The sequence below is a fragment of the Mizuhopecten yessoensis genome, unplaced genomic scaffold, assembly GCF_002113885.1.
Source record: "Mizuhopecten yessoensis strain PY_sf001 unplaced genomic scaffold, ASM211388v2 scaffold6967, whole genome shotgun sequence".
Taxonomy (NCBI): domain Eukaryota; kingdom Metazoa; phylum Mollusca; class Bivalvia; order Pectinida; family Pectinidae; genus Mizuhopecten; species Mizuhopecten yessoensis.
This window is the reverse complement of record NW_018406814.1, coordinates 8136-29827: the sequence shown is the minus strand read 5'-3', so window position 1 is coordinate 29827 and position 21692 is coordinate 8136. Positions and strand designations below refer to the sequence as shown.

General features: G+C 36.4%; 1 protein-coding gene across 1 annotated transcript in view; it reads left to right on the top strand.

The window, feature by feature from the left end:
* LOC110452893 overlaps positions 1-20887 on the top strand; it is a 70737-nt gene extending 49850 nt beyond the window's left edge. Inside the window, exons 3-13 of the mRNA XM_021501628.1 lie at positions 239-481; positions 732-998; positions 10936-11081; positions 11413-11521; positions 11787-11899; positions 12481-12715; positions 13400-14032; positions 14537-14693; positions 17838-17915; positions 18733-18798; positions 19555-20887. Of these exons, the coding sequence (XP_021357303.1) occupies positions 239-481; positions 732-998; positions 10936-11081; positions 11413-11521; positions 11787-11899; positions 12481-12715; positions 13400-14032; positions 14537-14693; positions 17838-17915; positions 18733-18798; positions 19555-19675 (2168 nt within the window). The 3' untranslated portion in view covers positions 19676-20887. The remainder of the gene's footprint in view (positions 1-238; positions 482-731; positions 999-10935; positions 11082-11412; positions 11522-11786; positions 11900-12480; positions 12716-13399; positions 14033-14536; positions 14694-17837; positions 17916-18732; positions 18799-19554) is intronic.
* Positions 20888-21692: the final 805 nt, after the last annotated feature.

The following is a 21692-nucleotide window of genomic DNA, read 5'->3' as shown; positions in this document are numbered from 1 at the left end:
TAATGTCAAAATTAATTACACCAAGATCAAATTGATAACAACACGAGACACATTAACAAAACAAGAGAAGACAACCCTGTATTTGATAACGAGACATACTTACCAAACAACAAGGGAGTACAACCCTACATCCGATAACGGAACGATATGCATAAAGCAAACAACAAGAGAAGGTAACTCTATATTTAATATAAGACTTAATCATATTATTTATTGAGATGTATTTCTTTAATTCCAGCATCATATGAAAAATTATTCAATCGAATTCCAAATCACGTAGTGACATTTGAACATAAACGGAAAATTCCGGATCTCACAGTAGAAGAATGTGCACGACGATGTGTTTTAGAAGTGAACTTCCGGTGTCAGGGATTCGATTACGAGGTTCGACAGAGAAATTGTTGGTTGTCTGACCTCACACCTAAAGATTCGGGGGGAGTGATTGTCCTACCTGGGACCGACTTTTACGAAAGAATATCAAGTAAGTAGAATGATATATATATTTGACGCTTAAAATGTGCCAAAATATTTGCAGCTATGTTAGTTGTTTTGTTTATTGAATAAGAGAGAATGTCACCTCCCATCAGGAATTAAAACTAGATAAAAAAATAAATAATCACCACCGAATCATTATTATATTCCAGTTTTCATGTACAAGGGTAAACAACCTAGTTACATCTCTATTAAATATGTAAGTAATTTCTTAATTTTGTTATTTTGCTATATTTCAGATGGCCCTATGGAAAAGTTTGTTAATTTCGGGTATGGAACTTTACAGCAGATTGAAGGAATACAAGTTTACAATAAAATTATACTTGGCGTTACGTTAGACGCATGCGCACAGTTGTGTTTGGCAGAAATTTCCTTTCGGTGTTACAGTTTTGATTTTATATTCAATGACGATTCGTGCCACATGAGTCAGTATATAGCTGCCAACGTTCACGGGATTAGCACGACATTCTCTGAAGATTTCAAGGCGATGCATTTTGAGCTCAAAGGTAAGAATGACGTAGAGCCTGATTCATTATTACAGGAAACGTTCCTTTTCAGGTAAAATACATTGATCTGTGAATTTATTAATTAACCTAATCGTTGAATATATATTTGTTACGCATTTGCAAATTCGATTAATTCAAATGCATATTTTTCGCGATAATGAAATGAAATATATACTATATAAGTATTCATTCTAAGGTAATAAGAATGAGCAACTCCTGGTCGACAAAGACGATCATTGTCACTCTTCCAACAGCTTCGAACATTGTTACTTTCGTTGATCTTTGTAACAAATATTCTATCAATCTCCTAGGACGATCGATATGGTGTGTAGTTAAAAAATGAGACACTTTACCTCTTTGGTATCAAAAATACTTCCGCACTGTTTCAATATCATGCTTCCTTTTGGCAGTTAATTTCGTGTATATGAACATATTGCACCCTTCTGATTGACAAGCTGCTCCGTACCATGTCAAGCAAGTTATGTCTATGTTTAGTATATTTGAATTGCAATTATAATTCGTTGAATAATTCATTATTTTACTTTGCCGAAGGCTCTTTGCATATCATGAAACGACTACCCGTGTGAAATTATCTTAACATTACGGTGTGTCTTGTAATTTGTCATCGCTACGTAACAGAAAAAGAATTGATCATTTGGAAAATGATAAGAAAAAACACCTATGATGTATGTAAAGTTATTCAATAATATATCACGTTAAACTTTACAAGAACGACCTATATATCAACTCGAGCTCTTTTTACTATCCCTATGATTGCTCCTGCCCTTTTTAACTAATGGCGTTTGATCTCCGACCAAAAATGAATATATATTTGCTTAAGAGTTGTACGTTTTAATGCCATCAATATTAATTCGTCAATACAAGCCAAAATCGACCGTAGCCGTGTAGTGATAGAGTTTCTAAATTACACAAAGTCGTCAAAATGAGTATAGTGAGGGAAATCAGGAAAACTCCCCACTCCAAAAAGGCGATTGACTGCAGGATATATCGTTGCAAAAAATATAGGAACAAATATTAACAAGACTTATAGATTGTAATTCAATGTGGTGACTCATAATTACTGGCCGTCGTTAAATGGGTTTAGCAGTGATACATTGTATGTTGCTACCATCAGTGGACACCGATGTCCATTGAAAGACGTTCTTGTGAATCAATAATTTTGAGCAAAAGTGGCAAGTACATTTTATTGCTAGAAATTACTGGTATTGCAGTATAAATCTAAAATGATACTATGGAATGATATGTACATCGTCATTAATTCTTATGCTGTTAAGATTAGTATTTAAATCTCCTAAAAATAATGTTATTAACAGAAAATATAACTTTCTAAATCACTGAGTATTCGACAAGACACGTTTGATTTCTAACGCAAGTTGTCACAGACGACACCTTTAGGCCAAGCTCTTCTTAGTGCTTATCGAAATGATTATGATGGTCGTTATCGCAAGCTATGACCATATCGAGCATCATTACAAGGTTGAACTGACCGTAATGGACATTGTATCACGGACAGTTACTAACACTGTAGCACGGAAAAATTGCAGTATTGAACGTCATCTGAATTGGTAAAACGTAGGGCCGTGATTTGGTAGCGCTGGCTGGCCTTTAGAGCGACATATCGGGCGGGCAGTTAATAAATTACACAGTCCGTCCTCTGATGAACTTGTAGTATAAGTCAGACAACCTTAATTATAAGTTCCCACAAATCACCACCGGACGTCTGTCCATCTCCCTCGCAGATATTTAACGTGTACTCTTGTCTACTGGTCATTTATAAAGGAAGAATGCGGCCAGTACACAAAGAGAGAAAATTACAATTTGGGTAGGCAAGGAATGAGCCGAATCCTTTTCAATATCCAAGTTTTGTTCGTGATAAGAATCGTGAGCATGCAGCACTAGGTGTACAAACGTATACTACATTAACACTGTTTGGCGTACTTCTAGACGAGATAAACAAACATAACTCAACCATATTCAAGAAGACGTACAAAAACAGAAATAAACTATTATCTAGTTGATATTTGAAATTGACGTCAGTATTCCATCGAAATAACATTAGATTAATCTCAGCACAAATATTAAATAAAACGAGATTATTTTGTTGATTTGTCGCCGATTTTTAAAATCAACAACGGGTTATGAGTCAGATATTGTGAATGTATGAGGAATGTACATTTTTTTAATTTGTTATAAAATATAATTACACGTGACAATCATATCTATAAACCATGTTTTATACCAGTGTATATCGTAATGCTGTGTATGATATCTGTAGACCATGCTAGACAGTACTAAAACAACTATAAGTAGTGGGATTTCTAAGCTGTAATACTCCAGAAATTGCTCGTGTATTAATGAAGTTTTGATCAGAAGAGAAAAAGGATGTTTTTCTTGTAAGTACGACTTAAATATATTTTACTTCCATTTATTTTCCATACAAAATATCACACACTTATTCAGATTAATATATCTGTACGTAATTAGATGACAGGCAAAGGTCAATATGTCTATTTTAATTAACTGTCTCTTTGACTTCGCATTTATAATGTAAACATTTGATACATTTACCACAGGGTGGGTAGTTCGGTAAGAGGGAGTGTAAATCAGTAAAAGTGACAAAATACGGAGACGGTTACAGGCGAAACCTTAATTGTATTACACGTGTCTACAGGGATGCTGAAAGTCGTATATAAAGCCGAAACGTGTCACTGAAATTGTGTGACATTGATATACGTATCTAACTTTTTCTCTCTCTCTTTCCCGGATATACTGTATACTGAAAGAAAATCAAGCATAATGTACTTAAATGCGAAGTGCGGAAACACTTTTTTTTATATATTTTAACCTGTCAATGCAAAAAGTAAAACAAAGTAAACCTTTACTGTATCTTATGGTAATTTGGTACCATACATGTAGGTCAAAAAGGAAAAGATATGCCTAAAGTGGCCCGAAGAAATAAAATGTATGTAGAATACAGCGAAAATATAAAGTTGCCTATATAACTCTTTATAACGTTAGCAATTTACAATTTATGTCTGCAAAAGAAACTCAAAGTAAACTAAAACCATACAGAGTCATACGGTAAAGTAGTGGTAAACGGTTGGTGTATCCAGGGAGACACGGAAGTCACTAGGACCTGACAGAGCCATACGGTAGCGTAGTGGTAAACGGTTGGTGTATCCAGGGAGACACGGAAGTCACTAGGACCTGACAGAGCCATACGGTAGCGTAGTGGTAAACGGTTGGTGTATCCAGGGAGACAAGGAAGTCAATAGGACCATACAGAGCCATACGGTAGAGTAGTGGTAAACGGTTGGCGTATCCAGGGAGACAAGGAAGTAACTCAGACCATAAAGAGCCATACGGTAGAGTAATGGGAAACGGTTGGTGTATCCAGGGAGACAAGGAAGTCAGTAGGACCATACAGAGCCATACGTTAGAGTAGATGTAAACGGTTGGTGTATCCAGGGAGACAAGGAAGTCACTAGGACCATACAGAGCCATAAGAGAGAGTAGTGGTAAACGGTTGGTGTATCCAGGGAGACACGGAAGTCACTAGGACCTGACAGAGCCATACGGTAGCGTAGTGGTAAACGGTTGGTGTATCCAGGGAGACACGGCAGTCACTAGGACCATACAGAGCCATACGGTAGAGTAGTGGTAAACGGTTGGCGTATCCAGGGAGACAAGGAAGTAACTCAGACCATAAAGAGCCATACGGTAGAGTAATGGGAAACGGTTGGTGTATCCAGGGAGACAAGGAAGTAACTCAGACCATAAAGAGCCATACGGTAGAGTAATGGGAAACGGTTGGTGTATCCAGGGAGACAAGGAAGTAACTCAGACCATCCAGAGCCATACGGTAGAGTAGTGGTAAACGGTTGGCGTATCCAGGGAGACAAGGAAGTAACTCAGACCATACAGAACCATACGGTAGAGTAGTGGTAAACGGTTGGTGTATCCAGGGAGACACGGCAGTCACTAGGACCATACAGAGCCATACGTTAGAGTAGATGTAAACGGTTGGTGTATCCAGGGAGACAAGGAAGTAACTCAGACCATACAGAGCCATACGGGAGAGTAGTGGTAAACGGTTGGCGTATCCAGGGAGACAAGGAAGTAACTCAGACCATACAGAGCCATACGTTAGAGTAGTGGTAAACGGTTGGTGTATCCAGGGAGACAATTAAGTAACTAAGACCATACAGAGCCATACGGTAGAGTAGTGGAAAACGGTTGGTGTATCCAGGGAGACAAGGAAGTAACTCAGACCATCCAGAGCCATACGGTAGAGTAGTGGTAAACGGTTGGTGTATACAGGGAGACAAGGAAATAACAATTTGTAGAAAAAGGGTAGGGAAGCAAAATACGGCGAATTGGCATGTACCTCTGTTCTGCTGAACCAAACTGATGCCAAAATGACAATGAGATCAGTTCGATATCACAGGCAAACCAATTTGTGCGTGAAAGACCTTATAAATGAACTGTTTTCGTTGACAAAAGACTCGGTTGAGAGTGACAAAGCAAGACGACCCTGGTACACTACAACCCACTAGATTGTTTTTGAGACGTTGTTAGAGACCTCCTCCAGACGTAGCGTTAAACAGATTCTGTATCTTGTTTGACGGAACCGCGGTTGGCTCCTAATTAGGTCTACAAACTCCACTTCTCCGCACTGGCAAGAAGAGCAACTCCTACGGCAGTGCATTCCACTAATTTGGTGTGTAGAACTCGACAAAGTGCTTTCTCATGTGCAGGAAATCGTGTCTTCGGGCTATCATTTGTACAAGATATATAAGCAAATAAAGAAAGAGAACATAGCAAGGCGATACAAGGGTTAAAGAATCGACTTGTCAATTGCAGCTGGCAGCAACACAACTTGTTATTGGCCACATCACTGCAGCGTTTACCGTGCAAAAATGGGTCTGTGGCAAAGGGCGTTTGCTTTAGTCGCGGTATTGTAGTTTCTTACCGTGATATTATGTATTGGCGATGCAATCTTTTAACGTCAGTTTTGTAGATAGCAAAGTATTACATACTATAAAGATCTTACTATGTTGGCAAAAAATTATAATAAGGCTGAATAAATAATTCCGAAAGGAGCACCGTAGAACCTCATTAGTCCACGAGTTTTCATAAAATGGAATACGAAAAGATTTTTTTAAAAGCAATCCTGTTTCTGAAGTATGTTTTCGTAAAACATATTTCTAGATTAACGATATTGCGCATACATTTGTATTTGTATTTCTTTGGTTTAACCAATATGTACGGCACTGTGGGCTTGTATGGTATGTTCCTGAAGTATGAGACGTCATTTGAATCTGTGATATGTGCTCTGGCATGAGACATATGGCGTGCATGCAGTGTCAGAAGTTGTGTGCCTGTTAGATAGAACATCACGTAAACCTGTGAACATGAGCGACATGAAACCCTGTAATATGGAACACAATATTACCTGTGATATAAAGAGGTAGATATTAATATCATATCCTAAACCAACCCTCGAATAATATCAGACCTCGAACCTTTGGCCATTCGGGATGATATAGGGTCTCGGGTCTGTATAGGGTAGGAAATTTGGAAATTGCAAAAGTATAACCTTTTTGTAACATGACATACAGTGTCAATAGAATAATACATAAAAAACACTTGTCAATTTTTTTATGTCGAGTGTGATTAATTTGTAGCAGGTTTTGCATGATGTAGAATAAGTTGCACCGGGCGTAGAACGGATATGGCGCGTGCAGGGTAGATAAAGGCGCGTGCCGAGCAGATATAGATCGGGCAGCGGAGGTAATGCCTTTCTTGTACAGATGTCAGCATTGCATATCAGAAATAAATTTATACGGTATCTGCCATTTTGAGAACTTATGATCTAGGATATGTTTACACAAGTTTGTGTCTGTGATATTTGATGTGTGAAATTGAACAATAAAATATGAGAATCTATCAATAAGATGGAAATAGAAGTGAAGTAGGTACAATGTCCTACAATTTCACAATAAATATTATACGTGACATATCAGTACCCTTTGCTATGTTATTTTGTGTACAAACGCTAAAACATTATTTATGATAATTGTATTATTGTAAAGAATGTTTATTGAATTTTCTATTTTATGAATATAAATACACAGTTGACAATGCGATCTTCTTTTCACTAAGTTATCATATGCTGAAAGCACTGAAATATTGAAATAAGTCGCAAACGTAGCGAACTAAATAGTGACGATATATATGCATGTTGTATGTAATGGTATGTCAGATAAAATAATTCTGGACAGTAGCGAGGCATGTGTCGGAAGTTCATTAGAGTGGCGCTGTAATTAGTTAAGTGTGTAAATGAGTAAGCTGTGTCGACAATCTCTGGAGATGTTCCGTGATTCTGATCGATGAATGTGTGTCAGATACCATCAGTACTATCCAGTATGTCATATACAAAGTCTGAAATATACAGGATGTCTTATGCATCTTGCCGTAGATCATACAAGGCATGCAGCCATTTATTATTTCCTTACGCACCAATAGCGCTTCAGCGGATGAGACAGAGTAGAGTATCACTTTACAACACCTGTTAAAATAATCCACACTTCGACTTCCACTTTTTATTTACATTCACTCGTTTTGAGTATTTTGCAACTTTTATAAATTAATAAGTCTGACGAGAAAAAAATGCGTGAAGCTGTTCACCTGAGTAATAAGTGAACATTTAGATGCTGATAAACCTGGTTCGTGAATGTTGTTAGGTAACCTCTGTGTACATGTACCGAGTCAACGTTGGTGGTTTGTTCATAGAGATGCATATCTTTAAGGATTAAAATATATCTTATAGAGATCAAATACAATTTTTATAGACACAAATTGATGATATTTGTTAAAAATCGCGAAATATTGCTATACATCACAAAAACGTACGTTTGATGTTTCTTTCTGTGTTTGTACTGTAATTTGTCGTCATAAAACTGAAACATTTACCACCTACAGCCTAAGGTCATTAAACTCGCCTTAAGGCTCGTAGATTCAATCAGACAAGTAGCCCTGTAAAAGAGGCAACAAAAGATTCAGACATCCTAACGCCAAGGCCATTTAATCTCCAATCAGTGTTGAGAATTTATTTACATCACATATTGAAAATGTAACGCCGTTTGGTTACAGAGGAAGCTTTCGAGAGCTTTGATTGGTACTAAAAACTTGTGTTAAAATGGAAGCGTTTTGATGAAGAAGACTTTAAAACATTCTGTCTCGACAATGAAGTGTATGGCGTATAATCTTGATATGATGCGAGTTTTGCTAAAATTACATTTTAAATTGTGCAAGTCGAGCATTTGTTATAAATGTTGTATTCAGTGTGTTCTAGATTGAGAAAAGGGAGGCGAGCGATAGCTCCCGATCACTATCAGTTCAAAGCAACGTGTGCAATTAGAGGGTAACACATTGATAAGCAGATAATAAAAGCGGTGTCTATTTGGTGCGTCGAATGATGTTGGTAAAAATAAAGCTGCTTTGTGTGCAATACGTTATAAAACGAACAATTGCATGTTTTATAACCTGTTAAAGTACATCAGATTTGTCCATCGATCTATTAAATTTACAACAAACTGATTGTAGTAAAGTTTTAACGAAAAATCACGGATCAAAAGATAAACAGTGCTTGTTCAATACACAAAAGGCAAACAGAATAAGACTTCAATATGACTTCAAAAATACTTTAAACATTGACTGAAAATACGAAATAAGGAACAACCAATTTAACAATTCACCGAAACGATACAGAAAGCAAAACAAAGGAATATTTACTGCACTATATGAGCATTTCGTCAATTTAGTTAGTACTCATCAGTGTACAAATATTTAACCCTATGGACGAGCGTTAACGGTCCTTCTTCAATGTTTCGTTTTGTTTTATTGAATGGCAATGGACCTTTCTTAATGTCTATTAATGTCGGTTTCTATTGTTGCTTAGCTCAACGCAAACTCCAACAGTTCTGACTTTTTCTGAAATAACAGTCTCAATTCATAATTATTTCTATCCATCCGCAATTTCATTTTACTCTTGTGTATATTCGTTCCGCTTTTTATGATGCGCTGTCGTAATTTTGTTATATCCCGTCATACGAGCGAGACTGATGAGGAAATTGATTACGAAGACGTGTGTGAACTGAAATGTGAAATTAAGGCAACTTGAGACTTTTTCTCGCGATGTTCAAACGAGTTTGATCTGATGAGAGATTCGCTTTCCATGTGTAGATGAAGTTTCCCGGTAATGCAATTTGTTTCAATATTCTCTCGATATCGATCTCTTCGTTCGCAAAAAGCATTTTGATAAAATGCATTCACTTCATGATAGCACAGTTGTGGCGGGAATTAAAACAATAAATAGTTCGTCTGCGAAGGTTTGTATTCCATTCAAAGCTAATGCTTTTAAAAGATAACTTATGTAACGATCAATTCTGAAAGGACGAAATTGAAGGGTAAGGTCATGAGTAATAATAGTTTCAATGCAAAGTTGTATGATTAGGAAATTCTTGATTAAATGCAAAACCCCAAACAAGTAAAAACAGAACAGAAAGTCATACAGTGTCAATTTACAAAGATCAGTCTGAGATACTATCTTAACATTTCTATTCGAAAAGTACATAGAGACCACAGTAACTTTTGGTGAACAGCAACGAAGGCGTGTGGATTCGACGAGCACGTGACAAAAGTGACATTACTATTAAACAAATATGACAACAACTGTCGAAAGTTTACACCGTATGTAAAAAGAACTAACGATTCTATCTCGTGTCGAACTACGAAACGTTTGGCACAGATGTTATGAAGTTTAGCTAGTTGTGAAGTAAACATCATCACTAATCAACTTAATAAAGTTTAGTCAAAAAGTACGTTATTTCCGATACATATCTTCCCCTTTTATTCTTCTGACCTTGCTGTACAGATTTTGGGTCAGCAGGCCGTGATTGACCTTTTCAAACACCTTAGCAATGTCAAAAATGAGGATGTCTGTCTGTTGACTGTCCTTCAGGTTTTATGATCAGGTCTTCCACAAACTCTTGTGACACAAACCGTCCCTTTCAAATATATTGTCTTCAACGAGTCGATTGGCTCCATCCTTGTCTTGTTCTATATAGGCTAGTTGACGAGGAATTTTACAAATATCAAGATCAGCAGGGGAGCAACTGTCTGATGAAATACCTTCAGAAATCTTGGTGAGATACAACTTGGCCCTGGTGACTTGCTGATGTCGAGGTTACTCAATAATGTATCGATCCCATTGAGTGTGCTTTTGATATTTTCCAGTTCTGGGTTAGTTGGAATATGACCCATTGTGTCGACTTCATCAAACTGTTACTATGTAACGTCATTTTGCTGGTCGTTGATTAAATTTGGTTCGTCGATTGTTTTTTTATCGTCTGCTATTGATATTACAAATTTTGTTCTTTAACACGGTTATATGGTCCTCAGACTTATTCATATTCTTATGAACGCGAGTCTTATGTCTGTAATTCCTCAAATCAGTCGTTTTGAGGGAAATATACATCTCCATAGAGAGCTCTATGTTTTTTTAAAACTAGCATCGACTTAATGTTGAGTAGTATTTGTTACTCTTGAAATATCATAATTTCGTAAAGAATAGTAATTTAAAATAGTAAAATATCTATTCAAAAACACTTGGATTCGAATTAAATGTACAGAACCAATTGACTTTGGGGTACGATATATACCAAATACTCACACAAAAGCAGCAGAAAAGGAAGGTTTATATTATATTATCTACTGCACACGTCCTTAAACCTCAGCTGTTTACAAGACTTTAAACCATATAAATCCTTACCAGTCTTATCCTTTTAACACTTGTCTACATGTATATAGAAAAATGTTGTACTAAAAACTTGTGTAATTTCTATCTCCACAGAGGAATATCTGGAAATGTTCTATCCCACTCCGTACTCCGCCGTACTGGGAAACAACGAGAAAACATTCAAGCGGGTCACGCCCAACAACTGTGCTCGAAAATGTCTACAGGAAAGCGAATTTGTCTGTCGCTCTTTCGACTACCAGGTATGATTACGCGCGTAACATGTGCGTTGCCTGTTGTTTAATCGAAAATCAGATAGGATCTTTGATGTGCTAAATTTATGATTGATGGATGGCTTGTTTCGGCTCAGTAGCATTTATGGCTATACAGATCAAACTGTATCAAAACCGAATTATTAAAGTCTGTAGTCTAAAATGGAATTACACAATAGTTTGGATAAATAGATTGGTGATTGAATCTCAAGCGGTTCTGTGATCGGTATCTATATATACACATATTGTGCAACTGCAGATCAACCTCCATGATATATGTAACATGTACATGGTACTTTAAACTGCTTTTCTCTACTTGAAGATCCAGGACGGCACGTGCTTACTCGGCACAAAGACCGGAAGTGATGTAGGCGGATTGATCGGTCATGGATTTGCACAAGTTCATCACTTCGAAATGAAACCGTTCTTGGGTAATTTCAGATTTCGTATTCTGTAATGATAAGAAAATGAGATAAGATAACCCAAGAGAATGATGATCAACCGTCTATTGCCTATAAATAAGCCTTGAAATCCATTCCACCGGATATATACCTACATTCAAACAAATATCAATGACGTCTACCATTGTTGATGGTCCTCAAAAACATATGATGCTAAGAAATTACTTTTGTTAATGAGTTTCATTTTAATGCCAGTTTTCTTTTTCAATCTCATCAATCCTTGGTTTGGTTTCAGATTGTGGAGGAGTGTTTTACTCATCCGAGGGCAACTTTGCCTCCCCAAACTGGCCTAGGAACTATTACCACAACATGGAGTGTTCCTGGCAAATTACGGTCCCAAAGTTTAGAGTAAGTGAGCTGCTCTCGCCCGACTTGAGGACTTGTTGGTTGTTTTGTAAGAATAGGAATCCGTTGACTATTACATACATACATGTTATAGTAAAAAACCTAGTGGAGAATGGGTATACGTTCACATGGGCACAAAGAAATAGATACCGAACATATTTTAAAACATATTTTAAGATATTGGTTTAACTTGGAGGGGCCCCTTCTAATACTAATACGTTTAAAGGTAATACCGATATGTTCATTNGATTAACAAACTTGCTGCTAAGCTTTTTTGCATGTTCTTGATTAATTTGTGATGTGGAAAATCCACTATAATGAGTATGCGTTTGCAATGTCACTGCTGATTGTTTTTATCGAATATCTGAGTATGAAGGAAAACAGAAAATCGTAAGGTAAGGAGGATAAGGAGATTCCTTCCTCTATTGTAGAATTTAGGCTCAACATCTAGATGAGAGACCCAGTTATGTTCCTAATTCTACACCCCCATTTAGAATTTCCGTATCCCCCTAACTACGCATGATGGACTCTATTAGAAATGATTCCATGTAAACGTAATGCCTACGATCACTGTTTCTTTTCAGATAATTAAATTAGAATTTTCCCACTTTGACCTTGGCCGTCACGACAGCACTGTTTGTGAGGAAGCTGACGATAAACTCGTGATCAGCGATAACGTGAATGGTGACCTTCATCGCAAGGTCATGTGCAGCGAACCGAAACAAAGCTCCTACGTCAGTTTGTCGAACAGTTTAAACGTCACATTTATATCTAATGCATTCCAGGACGCCATAGGCTTCCGAGCCTTCTTCCATACAGGTACGTTGTGCTCAGGTCTACCTATCACCAGCGTCCGTGTTATCTTGTAAGTCAGATCAGCTGCCGGACAATGTTCTACACGACTTTGTTGTATTCATGACATTCTACTAGGCTCTATTATCAACCCGTATTTTGAAGATAACAAATACTTTAAAAAAGGAACTCCCTATACACTGTTGGTATTTATACTTTGAAATCACTAATTTGGGTGATCGAAATCCACGAATCCATGTACCACAGAAATGGTGTTCTGTCGGTAAAACCACGAAAGGTTGGCCAGCACGAAAAACTCTGATTTCACAGTAGCCCTTAACAATATAAAACAACCGACATTAAGAGAAGAAAAGTAAAAAAGAATGATAAATATCCTGTCAATGTATTCAAATTGAAAACTAAACAAGTGTAGTGAATCCATTTCAACGTTATTCTATAGCATATCGTCAGAAAGAAATAGGCTGTACTAATTGGCCTATAGATGCGCACGTGACCATATTAGTCCAAACCTATGTGGTAAACTATTTCATGCACACATTGAATCTGAACTTCTCCCTTTTTTGGGGTGATTGTATTACTTTGTTTCTCCTGTAAGGTACTACCGGTTGTATTCCCTTATTGATGCAATGCAATATATTTGTTGGTGTTTATTCATAAAAAGAAATTCAGTTTATGTTAACTTTTAAACAGATTGGCCCTGTGGAGGAACCTTCACTGAGGATAACGGGATGATTTCCTCTCCAAACTGGCCAAACAATTACGCCCCTTCCCTAACTTGTAATTGGAAGATAGTAGCTCCCAAAGGAGCAAAAATATACCTCAACTTTCTCTCTATGGACTTGGAGAGACATATAAATGGACCTTGCCGGTTGGCATATGACCTCATAGAGGTTTTCGACGGAGAGTCTGACTCATCTCCGACACTTGGTATTTATTGTGGGCGACGTAACAAAAAGACAGTTACTTCATCAAATAATGTGTTGTTCATCACATTCCATACGGACGATAGGGTTCAGAGGAAGGGCTTTCACGCCGTATACAGATTCATTCATATCCCTGTGCCCACCTCTTCCATCCCATCACACATTGAACAAACTACCTCATCTCCCTCTTCCCAAGAAACAAGTGCCTCAGTAGACTCTAGCCAGGAGACCACTGGTCATTATAATGTGTCTTACAGCACAACCCCATCCTCATCTGCGTCAGAAAATAATAACTCAGTTATCGCCCTTGGTTTAGCAGCCATGTTTATAGAGCCCAGACGGCGCCCCTTACCAACGGAGAAATCGATAGGAGAAGCGCTTGTAGTCACCACAGACGCGGGTAAGTGTTCTGAAAAATGTTATAAATCATGTTTGAGTTTAGACATTATTTCATATCATGCGGTGATTAAATCACTGCTTTGACAGTTTGTTTACTCAGCAATAGGTTGGTTTGAATAATGAAATTGAAAATGTATTTGAACAAAATTTCAAGCGTTATATTGAAAATATAAAAATAGGTTATAACTCTGTTTAAGTTCTGCTGCGTAAATTCTTAAGGTTTTGACAACCAATCACATCACTTAGACGGATTCTTTCCAAATCATTTAAATTTAACGTGGTGAAATCGAGTTAGGGAAATGCAACGTGTAACATAGTATTGATAGCAAAACCCAATAGCGTGCACAGCTTGCCATCGTCTTACGATGGTGTCGGTATCTGTCTTAGATATGTGAATACTGTTTCAAATTCTTAACTAAAAACTCATTATTTTCTTGAATGCCTCATGACGTGTTCCTTCCGTAAAAAAATGGTTAAATGTTCTCGCCTTTTTTTATTGTTGAAGGAGAAAAGTTTGACGATTATGATGTCACACATGAAATCCCGGAAGTTGTGACGATAGAACCGGATCTACGTCACGTCATCCTCATCCTTGTCATCATCTTCTTCGTCCTTTTTATGACACTTCTCGTCATTTTAATAGTTGTTTGCAGACATTACAGGTAAGATGATGTTAAAGGTGGAAATATTCGTTTGTCCATTTTCATTAAGATTAACGGAAGAACTAAATACTACATGAAACGCTTGTTCTTTTGACTCACCGTTCTGGAGCACATAGTTTTGCGTCTGAACTGTTTCTGTTTAATCCTGAAATCTCTTATTTTGGTTTGATATCTCTTAAGTTTACTGTTCTTAATTTTGTGGTTACTTTCACTGGCGAGATTTTGTCCTTGTGTGTCATCGCTGTGATATATATTTTGTCCCTGTATGTCATCGGTGTGATATATTTTGTCCACATGTGTCATCGCTGTGATATATTTTGTCCCTGTATGCCATCGCTGTGATATATTTTGTCCTTGTCTTCCAATCCCATGGTATATATTTCCCATGCAAGTCGACGTTATAGTAAATTTTGTCCTTGTTGTCAACGCTATGAAACACTGTATGTTATTGTATTTACGCTATGGTTTATATTTTGTTCTTGGCTGTGGTGTTTTGTATTCCAACCCTTACACTTGGAATGTAATCTGACAGCTGAACATCTTTACTTAAAGATAAAGAAAATACACGTCTTGCCCCAACGTGTTAATTTTTCTTCTTAATATGGTCAGTGTTTGTTCGTGTAATGGCCATTTTGAGTAATTTACATCAGTCAGAAATCATTTAGCCAAACATTTTGTACGGTAAATTTTACGACATCATCAAAAAAATCTATTGCGTTTAGGTTTGTTGTATACTATCATTATAGTTCCCCCTGATAGTGAGTAGTGAGAAAAAAACCCTGAATATATTAAAAAAACGTATTTACATTCGACGGAGTTAGATCGATATATTTCCTTGTGTTCATGTTGGCACGGCTTTGTAAACTCTTTAACCAAGATGTGAGATGAGATAGGACCAACGATTACCATGGGATCAAGGCAGCTGATGGAAATATCGCCACATTAAAACTTACATGGCAACCAGGATATAACTAGCCAATGGCCACATGGAAGACAGTATCATGAAATGTCATAATTAGGGGGAAATTGATCGGATGCACACGCGTACAAGGCACGTTTTATTGTATGAAGGCTGAGTTATAGAGCAGTTTAATGGGGAACGGTCCCACCTGGCGTGTCGGAGGCACGAACTCACGACGGCCATAGCGAACACACGGCTGGTGGCATCACGCTCTACAACGTCATAATGGTCATCTTCAATTGGGCTATTTTGTATCATACCTGTCAAAACCTAATATTGCCGGTCATAAACATTATATTAGCAAAAAACTGGTCAAAATGAGTTAGGAAAAAGACGGACAACCCTGTTTGATACGTAATACTGTGAGCCTTCTGTCATATTGGTTTTCATAATGTTGATAGTTGTTTCTATAAATGGATATGTTGTCAGCACTTTCTTGGCAAGTTCTACCCTAGCAACGAAAGCGTTCTTTCTGAATCCACACTGACAATGCAAGTGTTTCCTCCTAGTTTGTATTTCATGTTTACTTGATTTCCGTATAACAGCTGATTTGAAGGAGTTTATTTCCGTGTGAGTTCAAACGTACTCTGAATTTTGCCTGATACCACGCACTAGGCTGATGGACTTATCGGTAAAGCAGGCGGAGTACGGGGACACTATAAGTCAATTTACGTCAACCGGGTAGTCACGAATAAGCTTGTATTAAGGAATGCGTCAATTCAAATTGTCTCGATATGGGATTAATATCACCCGATGTCGGACCCAACGGACGATATATGTAGATATTTTTGAATCCAAGAAGACATTCATCCGGCTATCGTCTATTTTCATCAATAAAAAATAAGAAAATTCTTGAAGATAAATGTTTGAAATACAATCTGCTGTTCTTTTGCATCAATTTTGAGTTCAGCTTGATGTCTTGAGTATTAATGATTTTGCACACAGTTTTAGTTTGTTTGTTGTTTTGCTTCTTCGCATTAGCAAAATATTGAATTGGTTTGTTTGTTTCGAGTGAACGTCTCGCGAACTCAAATGGTATGTGACGACGTTGTACACTTTTGATGAAGCCAGCGTAGTAGTTATTACATTATAATTTCATTTCTCCCTTCTTCAATGGATTTATACTTGTTTCAAATATGGCCCTGTTTACAGATCAGCGAGACAGTCTGATGACAGCCATTGCTTCGTTCATTCAATACCTCGAAATACGTCCGGGATCCATTATGTTTAATAATGCAACAAAGGGATGCTGACAAACTTCTTACTCCATGGATGCAAATATTATTTATATTCAAATTTTCTTGGTGGTAAAGTAATTAATGGCGGCTTCGTTCTGGAGCATTCCATCGCGTCACTATCAGAGAAGTGTGTCAATGCACGTACATAACGGCCATTATAAATGAATCAAATTGATCGAGAGACTACTAACTATTTTAAAATTTAAAAACTATCAAAAGAAAAAAGAAATGTTGTTCTCTGTGTATTTTTAGATTAACTTAATTGTGGATTCGATGGAACCACATTATCCTAGCAACCACGGCTACCGTAGTTACAATCATAGCAAACCGCTCCGACTATTTCTTTTTCTTACAGCTTTTTAACATATTTGGGGGTTGAAAATATTAGTATTGACCTCATGTTGGTGTGGTAAGTCCTAATGACAAAATTTATAAAATACACAATGAACAATACTATTCTTCTTGTCGTGATATCTTTTTAAGATTTAAAACAATTAATCTGAACATTTTCATTCGTTTATAATGGTTGTTATATAGCACTGCTCTTGTAGTGACATAGTCGAATAATACACAGTCAGCCGCCATGAATTACTTTATCGCCAAGGAAATTTGAATGTTCATCCATGGAATACGAAGTTGTTCAGCATCCCTTTGTTGTATATTCAAACATAAAGGATCCCGAATATATTCCATGTTTCCAGATGTTGAAGGAACCAATCAATGGCTGTCATCTGACTGCTATCTCGCTGAGTCGTGAACGGCGATATATTTGTAACAAGTGTCAACCCGCAGAGTTTTTTTTTTCACTTTCTCTGCATATACGCTGTCAAATTTAACTAAGTTGAAGACTTGAGAGATAAATATGTTTTTAATGACAATTCGAAATATTCAAATTAATAACGCATCACAGTATTTAAAATGTTCTTATCTGTGATTCCTGTGCAGAAAAAGAATTCCAAAAAGAAGAAATGTGACGAATTTTCCGTTTACAGAGGAAAGCGTATCGTTGTATGATAAAGACAAGTAAGTAACAACGTGTACGCTATTTACATAGTGATATTGTAAACATATTGGACAATTATTAACACAGTGCATACTATAAAGTGCTACTGTTAATTTACAGTGTTAACACAGCACAAGAAAAAAGTGTAAATATAGTGCACATTAGCGACGAGAGAGTGATTATAGTGTAAATATTACAGAAATGTATTGGTCCAGGAATCATCACCCCGACGACTATTGATATAATAACAATAACAGGGGGGTAGTAGGTGCAGAAGTCCCGGAATAGTAGTATCTATCTGGAGGACATGCGGTGCAGCAGACCTGCACCTGCAGGACGTTAACTCACGACTACATACCTGGCGTTGATTATATATAAAACCAATCAAGCGAGCGATGAAAAACATTCAGATACACATTCTTGTTATGTTATCATTGGCAATCATTGCTTGTGGCATTTTATTGCATTAATTCACGTCGAAACAATGTTAGATTGCATTCTTCTGATAAACTTTTGCAAATAAATATCTGCGTTCGTTCATATTGTTTAGGAAGGAATTATCGAAATGTAAATAAAAGGTAAGGCGACGATATTTTTTTCTAGTTCCAAGGCTTTTCCCACAAAAGCCCCATTTGCTTAATGTTCAAATTACGCAATCATACGAAAAGATAAGATGAACTGACCGCTGAAGCGCAGGACCTCTGGCGGCTACAGCAGTGTTTTCTACAGCACTTTAAAATATCGACGTTATTGATGTTAAACACACAGGTTTCTATATTTTCATTACAGTTTGATGTCTATCTATTTAGCTGATGTGTTTAAATGGTGTTTTTACAGTAATGCTAACGACCAGACGGATAGGGGACAGGACGGGGACTCGGACATCAATTTACCACAGCCAAGGTACAGTAGAAATATTTTTCTCCCAACCTTCACAGGTGTGTCTCCCGTTTTAGCCGGTAAAGATTAGCGTGCCACATCTTAGGGGGGATAGCCTTGTGCCGTTTAGCACTTGTTTAATTGTGACGGCATTAAAATGTGTCACCGGTAATTGTGACGTCATCAAAAGTGAATGACGATATTCATACCCCACATGTTTTTTTGTTCACAAAAATGGCAGACTACTGTCGTATATCCTCATCTATTACATGTGATATCATATGGTCTTAACAGTATATCAAATCGGTAAGCGCAGAGAGCCACACGGATTTTTTAAACTGTCCACTAACACGATATGGTCCATTGAAGCTACTCCAAGGAACATCGACAGGCGATTTCATCACCAATAAAGGCACGGAAGTATAACTTTTTAGAACAAAAGATATAGTATCCTAACTGTTACAATGGATGCAACAAATCAATTTCGTTTATCCGATGTCCCCTAGATTGACAATTTGGAAGTTATTCACCGTTTACGAAGGCAACAACATTAGTCACGTCATACGATCATGCAGTTGGATAAAGCAGGTCTGTTCATTCCCTTTATATACAAGGGTGTCATAGCTGAGCTGATACGATTTTAAGAAAACCTTTGTTGTTGTTATTTCTTTCGAAGAAGGAACTTGTCAATAACAGATTTCAGGGAATATTTGTTACAATATCAGAACAAACGTGTTTTTTATCATTGATATGTAATGAATGCATCCTTATTTTACACAGCCCATGTGATCCCCCACCGGATGTGACGTTTTGTAACCCCCTATACGAACAGAGAACATCACAGTCAGCTTCAATCCAGGAAAACACAGAAAACACAGACAGCAACTCAAGCGTTTGTTGATTGGAACAACTGTTACTGCTATTTTATGTTATGGAACAAATCTGGAACTCGAACAAATGTTCTCATATTACCTTCCTATGTCAACAAAACACTTAAACAATGCAAAAAAATAATGAAAAATCTGGACAACTGTTAATTGACGTACATGTGTACTTCACAAAAACAGTTCAGTAAACTATAATCTGTATGTGGAAATCCCACGAGACAATTTTAAACGGTAAAAAGCTATTGCCATATCATAACTATTTCTGTTTTATATTGAAAACGAAATCCTAATCAAATAAGATAAGTATGTATCTATTGTTGGATATATGTTATATATTGTTTAAAACTGAGATATGTAATTTTAAGGTATACTCTACCATTGCTGACATGCATACGTGTCGTTAGGTTAGTTCCAGTGAAGCGAGTTTTTAAGACCATGCTTCCAATGACATACATGTAACACAGTCCGCAAAGGTTAACGTCTAACACGAGCAGCTGATAACATAGACTCATTTTCTTATTTTAGACATTTGCACCAAGCGTAATCAACTCTTTGTAAATGTGTACATGACCAATTTATTTTTATACATTCATCGTCATATGGACATTATTGTGTTAGCAAGTCCGTACTAATCATACGGACACGTAATACATGAACTTGACATGCCGAATAAGAGTGTTACTATCCAATCAGATCAGATCAACAAATGTGTATTTAAGGTATTTTACGTGTGCATGCTTACTCATCGTGAAGTTAAGATTGAAGCCAAATCCGTGTTTTTATCAATTGTTTTTGCGTTGTTATAAGAAATAATGTAAGCTAAGGACATAAGGACTACAGGTATCATTTGATACCTTAAATTACCTTCCACACACAATGGCAACAATAAGCATTTTTAATTTATTTTTACCGGTGAAATAATATTGTTTATGATTAAAATAGAGTTTGACTTTCAATGTTTATTGTGAAAGATAAAAAACCATCTCGATTTTATAGTGACGTCATAATTGAAAGCCTGACAATTATTACTTGACTCGTCGTTGATCACAAATTCGTTCAATTCAATAACTTATTTCTTTTTGGTGAATTCCAGGGATGTTAAAACTGGTAAAAACGGCATATTTTTCATATCTTTCACTATCAGTGTATTCGATACACCCAATACAAAATCATAAACTTTCTCAAAAAACTGAATATTGACAACTAATGCCATTTGTTTTCATTAATGACAATATATGTTATATAAGATTTAAACTTCATTTATTTTACAACAGTTAAAAAAAATGACAGGTTATGCACAGGTTATATTCAATAAATAATGGTTTTATTAAATTAGATTGTGTATATGGTAGATCAAATTTTAAAAGATAGTTCCTCTTTTAATTTATCATCAAACTGATTTCCATTGTTTGTATAATTTATCTATGTAACAAACATGGATTTCACCTGGGCCAAACTACTGGAACGATACACTGTACCATGTTGATTGAAATGCTTGGTAACGTAATTATGTAATTTTAATTGGCACACGGCTTCCACTAGGTGTTATAAGATCGTTTTTTGTATTGTGTGAGATAATGGTTAAAGACTACTGATGTTTAAGCATACAATAAAATTGAAAAATGAAATGTATATTGGAAAATATACATTACCTTGGTATAAACATCATCCACTGATTACTCATTGTTAGAAGGTTAAAAGGGTTAAATACTATAATAAGAACTTAATACTACACTCATGATTAAATACTAGAATAGGTAATTAATACAACAAACATGATTAAATACTTCAATTTATCCTGATAACATATTTCTATCATGATTACTGTAACGAGGATTCAAAATTACAATTATGATTACATACTACAAGCATGATTACATAAAACAATTAAGATCGGATACAACAATAATGATTAAATACTTTAGTCATATTTGTATACAACAATCATGATTTAATGCTAAATTCCTTTTGAAATATAACAATGATGATTAAATGCTAAAGTCCTTTTGAAATATTACAATTATGATTAAA